At 47.2% G+C, this 11,541-nt stretch overlaps 1 protein-coding gene across 1 annotated transcript in view; it reads right to left on the bottom strand.

The window, feature by feature from the left end:
* Positions 1-9,638: 9,638 nt before the first annotated feature.
* LOC142502155 (transducin-like enhancer protein 1) overlaps positions 9,639-11,541 on the bottom strand; it is a 75,738-nt gene continuing 73,835 nt past the window's right edge. The window contains exons 15-17 of the mRNA XM_075613030.1: positions 11,161-11,311; positions 10,529-10,605; positions 9,639-9,905 (exon numbers count right to left, since the gene is read on the bottom strand). Coding sequence (XP_075469145.1) covers positions 9,798-9,905; positions 10,529-10,605; positions 11,161-11,311 — 336 coding nt within the window. The 3' untranslated portion in view covers positions 9,639-9,797. The remainder of the gene's footprint in view (positions 9,906-10,528; positions 10,606-11,160; positions 11,312-11,541) is intronic.

Here is an 11,541-nt window from a genome sequence, read left to right as displayed (position 1 = left end):
GCACATGGATATGATCCGTATTTGGCAATGAACAGTATTGCTATTCTGGGAAAGGGTCACCATTTTAAAAGTGGGCAGTGGGCCTTTGAGTTTGTAGGCAGATACAGACAAATATTACAGGTGCCGCTATCCCGATGTTCAGTATTGTTGTACAGGAGAGCAGAAAAGGGATTGCTGCTCAAGAGCTTGCAATCAAATGTGACACAGGGATGAAAACCGTGTACATTGAGGAAAGACTGAAGAGCATACAATCTAAGAGACAGCACATGGGAGTAATAATACGAGGTATACAAGTACACATGGGGTGAGATCATGACTTGGCCCAAAGAGCTTACAAATTGAATACACAACATAGAGGTAATAATACAAGGCATACAATACACAGGATTGATATCTTGCTTGAAGAGCTTACACTCTACTGGCTCCCATATCAGAAATCACAGGCGTGATTTCCCCACTCCAAGCTTTCCCCATACCTTCTCCCTCCCGATGCAAGGATATAAAAGTGGTTAGGTGGCCGAGCTCTCTACCCTGGCTGGCAGCGCAGAGCAATTAAGCTGCCAGGTTGTGCCAAGGAATCCTCAGCCCTGGCCGTGCCTACCCAAACCTCCTGCTTAATCACTGGCAGTAAAGGCTGAATATCTTAACCGCTTCACTGCCAGGGAAAGCTGCAGGGGGTATGAAGGGGACAGCTTTAGTGCAGGACTTTTCACCTCTTCACTGACAGAGGCAATGTACTATATAATTACAGTGTGTGTGTGTGTGTGTGTGTGTGTGTGTGTGTGTGTGTGTGTGTGTGTGTGTGTGTGTGTGTGTGTGTGTGTGTGTGTGTGTGTGTGTGTGTGTGTGTGTGTGTGTGTCCCTATGATTTATAAAAGAAAACACTCCAATTGCTTTAAATGGGTTTCCTTTGATAAATCAAGTTCTGTTGTTCACACTGGTTTTGCTCCTGATTTGCATAGGGGAGACTGGTAACTAGAATAGTGCCTCACATTCGTATAATTGGATTACATGTTTCCTGGTCATATAAGGACCCTCCCATTCAATCCCCTCTGCAATGGTGAATGCGCAGAATATCACACAAAGATATATATATATATATATATATATATATATATATATATATCTCATACAGGGCGATAAAATAACAGAGATATAATAACATGCCGGTATATTAATACGCAGATATAACCACTTGGGGAGCGATTCCCTAAGCAGTGATAACTGCTTTTAAGGACGATAAATGGCTTTTAAGACCGATACTGCCTGCTGCGCGATTCACTAAGAAAAAAAATACGTCTGATCAGGCAAAAAACGGCAAACGTGCCATTTTTTGCCAGTCACCGCGATTCACTAAGAAGTGATAAGTGAATCGTACTTTAAAAGCACGCCAGATTTTTGCACCAGCTAAAGGCTGGCGCAAAAGAAATGGAGCCATGAATAAAATCATTGTTTACCTTTTTTTTCACCACACAATTAATACAACAGGCCGGCGGGTGTCCCCGGGTGATCCCCGTGGGATCCGGGGCCCTCGGGTGATCCCCGCAGGAGTCTGAGGGTCTCCGCTGGCCTGCGGTACCAATCGTGTGGCCAAAAAAACATAACAGGGAATACTTTGAAATAAATACACCTCCCGCCCCCTAACACATACAATACATTAATGGTCAACATTACTATTTTCCAGATATGGATAATAGTGCATTTGTCCATTACAAATAAAACATTAAGCTGCAGTAATAAAATAAATAAAAATTGCACTCACCCCTGCCAGGCTGCCATGATGAAGGCTGTCCTTATCACCGTCCATGTCCTCCGTTGCAAACAATGCAGTACAATCACAAATACAATCTAATGTCCCCTAACCCCCTAATCACCTTACCGGTTATTAACCACTCTAGTAATTAAGGGGTTAACCCACCCTCCCCCACTACACACCCAGGAGGCCTAACCACCCTCCCCAGGAAACTACCACCACCCTTCACCCATTCATTGGTACAGTGGGTACATCATGCCCATATAATATGGGCATGATTTACCACTATAGCAAGAAATGGCAAAGGAATAAAAAAACAGGTCCAAATAAAACAATATTACATTGAAAAATGAACACATTACTAATGCCAATCAAACAATTGAATGGCACAGTGGGTTCATCATGATTTAACACTATGCCAGTCAATGGTCAACCTAAAAAAAAACAATCACAAACAAGATCTAATGTATTCCTTCACCATTTCTTGCTGTAGTGGTAAATCATGCCCATATTATATGAGCATGATGTACATACACACTGTGCCAATGAATGGGTGAAGGGTGGGGGTAGTTGCCTGGGGAGGGTGGTTAGGCCTCCTGGGTGGGTAGTGGGATAGGTTGGGTTAACCCCTTAATTATTATATCGTTAATAACCGCTAAGGTGATTAAGGGGTTAGGGGACATTAGATTGTGACAACGGAGGACATGGATGGTGATGAGGATGAGGACGGCCTTCATCGTGGCAGCCTGGCAGGGGTGAGTGTAAGTTTTATTTATTTTATTTCTGCAACTTAATGTTTTATTTTAAATGGGCAAATGCACTATTATCCATATCTGGATAATATAAATTTTGCCCATTACTGTACTGTATGTGTTAGAGGGGGTTTATTTATTTCCCGTTTTTTTTTTTTTAAAGTACAGGATTGGTACCGCAGGCCAGCGGGGACCACCCGAGGGCCCCCGGACACCCGTGGGGACAACCCGAGGTGCCCTCGCCGGCCTATAGTAACATTCCTATGCTTTAAAAAAAAAAATGTAATGTATGTTAGGGGCGTATAGGGGTTGTTGGGGGCACGGGGGGTGGGTGGGTAGCACATATTGCAAGGTTTATTCGGGGCAGTTGCCACCAATAAAGCTGCTATTGGGCCTTAACCCCTTTATTGCCTTAGCGGCTAGTCGCTGGCTAAGGTAATGAAGCTGGTTTAATGTATTTTTTTTAATAGTGTGCGGGAGCAGGGGGTCTCCTGAGCTGAACCGCTTTGATTCCTGGCTCAGGGACCCCCTGCTTCCCGTGTTACAGGCCCCGGTATGGGGCATTGGATGCCAGTGTCGCCGCCATTTTTAAAGCGTCCGCGTCACATGACGCGGGACATTTAAATAATGGAGGAGATACCAGCACCCCATATCTGGGCCTGTAACTCGGGAAGCAGGGGGTCCCCGAGGCTGAAATCAAAGCGGTTCAGCTCAGGAGACCCCCTGCTCCCGCATACTATTAATAAAAATTATATTCATGCAGCTTCATTACCATAACGGCTAGCCGCTACTGTAAGGAATTATATTTTATTGATATGTGTGTTTTAATACTAGTGTAGATGAGCAGGGAGTCTCCTGAGCTGAACTGCATCGGTTTCAGCCTCAGGCGACCCCCTACTTCATGGCCCCGTTATGGGGTGCTGGTATCCCCCTGCAGGATTTAAATCCCCTGGTCACGTGACGAGGGAGATTGAAAAGCACAGGGGATACCAGCACCCCATAACGGGGCCTGTATCTCATGAAGTAAGGGGTCCCCGAGGCTAAAACCGATGTGGTACAGCTCAGGAGACCCCCTGCACATGTACACTATTATTAAAATATATATGTTTACAGTACGATCGCCTGTAAGAGCCATGCATGGAGACACAGTGTCTCCATACAGCTCTTACAGGCTGCTTTTTTTTTTTTCCAAACAGCTATCACGCTTTAGATTTTTAAGCACAATAGCAGGGGGGCAAAAAAACAGCTCGCGCGATCGGCATGTTTTTGCCCGCACCTAACCAAATGCGCTTCACTTCTTAGTGAATCCCGCGACTGGCTTCATTTTTTATCGTGGGATTAAAAATGTCCCAATCGGGCGCAAAAGCTCCCTGCTTAGTGAATCGCCCCCTCAGAGTGATATAACACAAAGGGATATAACAGAGCGATATAATAACACAGCGAGCGATATAACACAGGGATATAACAGAGCGATATAATAACACAGAGCGATATAATAACACAGCGAGCATATAACACTCAGGGATATAACAGAGCGATATAATAACACAGCGAGGGATATAACACTCAGGGATATAACAGAGCGATATAATAACACAGCGAGCATATAACACTCAGGGATATAACAGAGCGATATAATAACACAGCGAGCAATATAACACTCAGGGATATAACAGAGCGATATAATAACACAGCGAGCGATATAACACTCAGGGATATAACAGAGCGATATAATAACACAGCGAGCATATAACACTCAGGGATATAACAGAGCGATATAGTAACACAGCGAGTGATATAACACAGAGTGATATAATAACACAAAGCGATGCGTTACAGGTCCCCCTGTGGCACTGAAGTGGTTCAGGTTCCTGCCATCTTTATTCCTCCCACGCTGTTCCTTTGCCCTGCAACTGGCAGCAAACACTTTCATTCACAAAAGATGAGGCCGCATGAAATATTCAGACTTCTCTGTCTCCTGGGGACATTTTCGCGACAGCTTTTTTTTTTTTTAACCCTTTCTGTGCCGCATGTGGACGGTGCCTGAGCACCAGAGAAACATCAGCGGATTATTACTCTCTTGCAAAATTAGTTTAATTCCCCCCCCTTCTTTTCCAAACCTGCTCCTCCCCCACAGTTTTCTGCTTAGAAGAAATATCGACATAATTTTTTTTTTCTGGGACCTTTTAAAGATGGCTGCCTTCGTCAACACGTCTGTCAGCGCTTCACAAAAGACCTGTTTGCTGTATACCGTGTGATATCCGTTACAGGGGTATTCATAATTCTCTTTGAGGCCTGGATTTGCAAAGCATATCTTGAATTACGGGGGAACGGCATAGGTGGTTTATGTTTTTTGTAAATTTTTTATTAATAAATATATATTGTCATTTTAATGTGTGTGGCACTGCGTCATTAACCCCTTGAGAGCCAGACGTGCCACTCTGGCCCGCAATGGGTTAAAGGGAGGGGGTGGGCGCAGGCCATAATGTGCAGTGGTTAATGAGCAGAGAGCTGAGCCTTTCAGGGTGAGGCAGCTTCAGAGAGCAATGTGTCTTATTTACAGCAGGAGGACAGGGTGTGAGAGAGAGAGAGGGGGGGAGGGAGGGAAGAGAGCCCACGTTACTTTGATTGACAGTTGCAGACACCCAGCGGGCAGGGCATTGTGGGAGATGTAGTTTCCGGCTGGGCAGCCGCCATCCTCCGCTTCTGGATAGTTAACCCCGTCATCACAGAAAATACCAGTGTATAGAAGGCGGCTACAATATACTGCTGATGTAACTCTATCTTTGCCCAGGACATACTTGAAAAACGAGAGGTAACTCAATGTATTACTTTCTGGTAAAACATTTTATAAATAAATAAAGTAGACACAGTACTGTCACTCTATGAAAATAACCCAACCCCTTCAGAGTCAAAGGGAGGCGCAAGACCGGTCCCTGCGTGTTATAATTGCGCGCAGACTGGCATCACTGTACATGGTATCTCCGCATATTATTATATCTCAGCGTGGTTATAGCCCTGCTTGGCAGTGAAGGGGTTATGGGAAACTCAGCTTGTACATCAGCGCCTGCTCATTGTGTGAGACTACAACTCCCAGCATCCCTTGCTCCGGCCGCCCTTGATGCTTTTGTGTGCAGGTTCGCTGCTGCTTCTTTTCTGATTGGACAAATGACATCAATGACATCAGAGCCCCTCGTGGGGATCTCTCAGCTGATGGGCTGAGACAGGCAGGCAGCTGCAGCCAATGTGGGGGATGGGGGGGGTCACACAGGAGCCCTGCGGGGGATAGAGGGGGGCAGACTTAAGGTGGCTCTGGGTTATTCTCAGTGTCACTAATTGTTCTGCTATCAAGAGCTCTAAGATTCATAACCAGGGGCTGGGGAGCAGAGTTACTGGGAGACACACACTATCAAGTTTGCAATTAGGATGTGAAGGGGGAATAAAAACGACACACAACTACACACAAACCCCCTTGATCAATCCACTCTTGGTGGATGAAGACCTCACCCAGGATATAGATATAGACTGGGCTGCAGGGGCCCGTGTATTTCTATCCCCTCCGTCTCACTCTTACGCCCCCCCTCCCCCATCATCAATTACTCCACTCTCACTCATATCCTGTCCCCCCCCCCCCAGCCCCACACACACAATCCCCACCACAAAATACATACCGAAAAACTACCACCCCCAAAATACATCCCCTGCCCCCCCAAATACATTAAAAAACACCCCCCCAAATACATACAAGCCCCAAAAACATACAATCAAACCCCCCAAATACATACAACTCCCCCAACCCCCAAATACATACAACCCCCCCCAACCCCCAAATACATACAACCAACCCCCCCAAATACACACAACCCCCCTACCCCTAAATACATACAACCCCCCCAACACATACAACCAACCCCCCCCAAATACATACAACCCCCCCTACCACTAAATGCATACAACCCCCCCAAATACATACAACCCCCCCAACCCCCAAATACATACAACCAACCCCCCCCCACCCCTCACAAAAAAAAAAAAACATCCCACCAAATAAATACAAAACATAGACTTTACCTACCTTGGGGATGGTCTCAGGCCTCTGCTGCCCAGGCTCTCACCCAGCTGCTGCTGGCATCCCCCAAGTTCTTTGCCCGGCTGCTGGTCCTCTCGTTGCCGCAGGGCCCCAGCTTACCTCAGCTGCAGGCCTCCCTCACTGACGCTGTCCCACGCCGAGCCTCTGACAGCAGTGCTCCCCAGGCCTCTCGCTCATGCCGGTGTGCGCTGGAAGCTGGGCCAAGCTTGCTTCCGGCGCGAGCCATCAGAGGCTCAGCATGGGACAGCACTCATGTCAGTGAGGAAAGCCCACAGCTGGGGGAGAGCCGGTGCCCAGTGGCAACGAGAGGACCGGAACCAGGCAGGCTGGCCCCCACAGCCATCTGGCTCGGGACACTTGTGCCTGTTCTCCCCCCCCCCCCCCCCCCCACTCACCGGCAGACCTGGATATAGCTATATATCCTTGGGGACACCTTCACCCAGCATTGGAACAAGGGCTGAAGATGATATACATAGATTAGATATATATACAGTGGTGTGAAAAAGAAAGTACACCCTCTTTGAATTCTATGGTTTTACATATCAGGACATAACGATCATCTGCTCCTTAGCAAGTCTTAAAATTAGGTAAATACAACCTCAGATGAACAACAACACATGACATATTACACCGTGTCATGATTTATTTAACAAAAAATAAAGCCAAAATGGAGAAGCCATGTGTGAAAAACTAAGTATACCTTATGATTCAATAGCTTGTAGAACCACCTTTAGCAGCAATAACAAAGTAATCGTTTTCTGTATGACTTTATCAGTCTCTCACATCACTGTGGAGGAATTTTGGCCCACTCTTCTTTACAACGTTGCTTCAGTTCATTGAGGTTTGTGGGCATTTGTTTATGCACAGCTCTCTTAAGGTCCAGCCACAGCATTTCAATCGGGTTGAGGTCTGGACTTTGACTGGGCCATTGCAACACCTTGATTCTTTTCTTTTTCAGCCATTCTGTTGTAGATTTGCTGGTGTGCTTGGGATCATTGTCCTGTTGCATTTGAAAATCTTCAATCTGCAATTTCGGTCAAGCTTTAGCTGTCGGACAGATGGCCTCACATTTGACTCTAGAATACTTTGGTATACAGAGGAGTTCATGGTCGACTCAATGACTGCAAGGTTCCCAGGTCCTGTGGCTGCAAAACAAGCCCAAATCATCACCCCTCTACCACCGTGCCTGACAGTTGGTATGAGGTGTTTGTGCTGATATGCTGTGTTTGGTTTTGGCCAAACGTGGCGCTGTGCATTATGGCCAAACATCACCACTTTGGTCTCGTCTGTCCAAAGGACATTGTTCCAGAAGTCTTGTGGTTTGTTCAGATGCAACTTTGCAAACCTAAGCCGTGCTGCCATGTTCTTTTTCGAGAGAAGAGGCTTTCTTCTGGCAACCCTTCCAAACAAACCATACTTGTTCAGTCTTTTTCTAATTGTACTGTCATGAACTTTAACATTTAACATGCTAACTGAGGCCTGTAGAGTCTGAGATGTAACTCTTGTTTTTTTTTGCAATTTCTCTGAGCATTGCACGGTCTGACCTTGGGGTGAATTTGCTGGGGCGTCCACTCCTGGGAAGATTGGCAACTGTCTTGAATGTTTTCCACTTTTGAATAATCTTTCTCACTGTAGAATGATGGACTTTAAATTGTTTGGAAATGGCCTTATAACCCTTCCCAGATTGATGGGCAGCAACAATTGCTTCTCTAAGATCATTGCTAAGGTCTTTCCTCCTTGGCATTGTGTTAACACACACCTGAATGCTCCAGACCAGCAAACTGCTAAAACTTCGGCTTTTATAGAGGTGGTCACACTTGCTGATGATCAATTAATCAAGGGCATTTGATTAGCAGCACCTGTCTGCTACTTAGCATCTTAATTCCTATGGAAGCAGTGTGTTCTTAGTTTTTCACACATAGCTTCTCCATTTTGGCTGTATTTTTGTTAAATAAATCATGATACGGTGTAATATGTCATGTGCTGTTGTTCATCTGAGGTTGTATTTACCAAATTTTAAGACCTACTAAAGAACAGATGATTGTTATGTCCTGATATGTAAAACCATAGAATTCAAAGAGGGTGTACTTTCTTTTTCACACCACTGTATAGCCCAGTAGCACTCCAGTTGTTACTATTAAGCACGTAAACATATAATATGTATTTGGATTGATTGAGCTCGCAGAGTTTGTATAATATGATTTATACCTAATACACAGGTGCCACCTTAACACTATTGCAGACTGCAGAGCCAGCAAGAGGGATCAGGCCCAGCTAGCTTCCTGCATGGGAGCAGCTCCAAATGTAACCTCTTGGCTGCCAGAGGAGTCAGTGATGTGATGGCGGACGTCATTAAAAAGTATTCCTTTGGGATTGGAAAGCCGCTGGGGATGATGGAGAACATTGAAGGAAGATGGAGAAAGTGAAGGGGATTTTAAAGTGGGACAAGATTTCTTGATGCGTCTCAGTGGGACTGAAGCTATGGAACACCTGCAGTTTCTCTTTTCTTGTTTTTTCGCCAATTATTGATGCAAATCTTTTTTTGGGGGGGTTATTTGAAGTTGGTGCCTGCCCTGATCATCAGGATCACTGCAGTGTTCCTTCCTTCACTGAATGAGAGTTATATCATATTTTTTTGCCTACGTTTTAAAACATGTCAAGTTAATCTAAACCCTGTGGCTGCCAGAGGCCTCCAATGCATTAGAACCTGCTCCAGATATACCATACCCCCAAACCCTCCCCAACCATGCCTGATCACCCTCCCTGCTCACCCATGTGACCCTCTCTCCCTTAATCCCACTCCACCCCCTGCATTTCTCCTCTTCCCTCCATGTGTCATTTTCTCCCCCATTTCACCCTGTATGTCCCCCCCCGACCCACTCCTCCCCCCTGTATGTTCCCTTCCATATGCGTCTCTCCTCTCTCCCCCCCCCACCCTCTGTGCTCCCAACTCCCCCTGCCCCCATATCTATACCTCTTCCCACCTCCATGTGCCCTGCGCACCCAGCCGACACTCTTCCCCAGTCACAGTCAGACACGGACATTATTTTCTCCTGTTTTATTATTAAATACACGCTGCCCCATACAGATAAAATATACACCTAAAACCAGAACTACCCGAGGGACAGGGCTCGCCCCGAGGGTCCGTGCTGAGGGAGGGGGACCCTGGGGGTGGGGGTGGTGGGTCACGGCAGCCGGGGCCTCAGTAGATGACCTCGTACACTGTGGCTTTCTTATCTCCGGAGCCAGTGACAATGAATTGGTCATCAGTGGAGACGTCACAGCTCAGGACGGACGAAGACTCTTTAGACTGGAGGGAGAGAGGAGAGGAGTGAGGGGTCTGCATAGCCTGGTAGCCACTTGAACCACATCGCCGCAGAGTCACCCCCATTCTTAGCCCGTTTCCGCAGAGCATCGCCCCAATTAGTCCATCCCAGCACAGTGTCGCTCCCATTAGCCCATTCCCATAGATCATCAACCCTATTAGCCCGTCCCCGCAAACCGTCACTCCCATTAGCCCGTCCCCGCAGAGCATCACCCCCATGAACCCATCCCCACAGAGCATAGTTTCCGCAGTGCGTCTCCCCCTCTAGCCCATCCTCGCAGTGTCGCTTCCGTATAGCGTCACACCCATGAGCACGTCCCAGCAGACCGCCATCGTCATTAGTCCGTCCCCGCAGCGTCGCTCCCACTAGTCCGTCTCGTGCAGAACGTTGCCCCCATTAGCCCGTCCCGGGTGTCGCTCCCATTAGCCTGTCTCCGCAGAACGTCGCCCCCCATTAGCCCCTCCCCACAGAGTGTCGTCCCCATTAGCCCGTCCCCATAGTGTCGCCCCCATTAGCCTGTCCCCATAGAGCATCGCCCTCATTTTTAGCCTGTCTCCGTAGAGCGTCAACCCCATTAACCCATCCACGCAGAGCGTCGCTCCCTCACCTGGAAGATGCTGGCTCCATATGGCGTCCTCCAGGCATTCAGCAGGTTGTCCTTCCCTGTGCTCACAAACCATTTACCTGCAGAGATACAGAGGGTCAGCGTTAACCCATTCCCTGCGACAGGGAGACCAATACCTTATTGGATGTAGTTCCCCCCCCCCCCCAAAACAAATCCCCTTTTCTTTCAAATGTAAGTGTGGTTAACAATACCTTTAAAAAAAAATTATAATTTTACTCTGGGTTTAAAATAAATGTATATCTTTTTTTTTTTTAAATTAAACCCAGAGTAAATTATTATTATTTTTTTGTTAAAGATATCATTAACGACAATTACATTTGAAAGAAAAGGGGATTTGTGTTAGGGGGGAAACAAGAGCTCTTGCTAAAGGCTCCGTTGGGACCCAAAACGTACACACACGCGCACACACACGCACACAATGACTCAGAACATCTGTGTGTGAAAAGCAGCAACACTCTGTATTATTGTCTGCCCTACGCAAGTCCCAGAGACGCTGGCACTATCTCACCATGAGCTATGCATGCATAAAGACCCCAAATCAGACACATAACAAGAGCGGGCCCCTAACTGTGCAACAAGGCACCCGTCTTCCCACCCCCCACACCAGGACTCACCGCAGGAAGCGAACTGTAGGGATAGGACGCAGCTCTCGTGCAGGTGCAGCTGGTACTTATCGGGTTTGGAGACGTGCAGCACCTCTACGTTACTGCTCTCCATGCCCACAGCCAACCACTCCCCCGTGGGGCAGTATCCCAGGGAGAAAATCTGTGGGAAGAAGGGGGTCAGAGGGTCCTTCCCAGTACACCGTGTGCAGACTTTAAACCCTCTTCCCCCTGCCGATCCCCTTTCCTCTTCTCCATGCTTTCCACGTTGACCTCTCTGTGCTCCTACCCACAATCCCCCTCGGCTGCCCTATTGAACCCCCTCTGTAATCACACACATGCAGCGCCCCCTCTCTCCCTCCCCCTAGCAGCTGAAATTCAGCTCATGACCCT

Source organism: Ascaphus truei, chromosome 8, assembly GCF_040206685.1.
Source record: "Ascaphus truei isolate aAscTru1 chromosome 8, aAscTru1.hap1, whole genome shotgun sequence".
Taxonomy (NCBI): domain Eukaryota; kingdom Metazoa; phylum Chordata; class Amphibia; order Anura; family Ascaphidae; genus Ascaphus; species Ascaphus truei.
The sequence above is the reverse complement of the archived record's forward strand: the minus strand, read 5'-3'. Positions and strand labels throughout refer to the sequence as shown.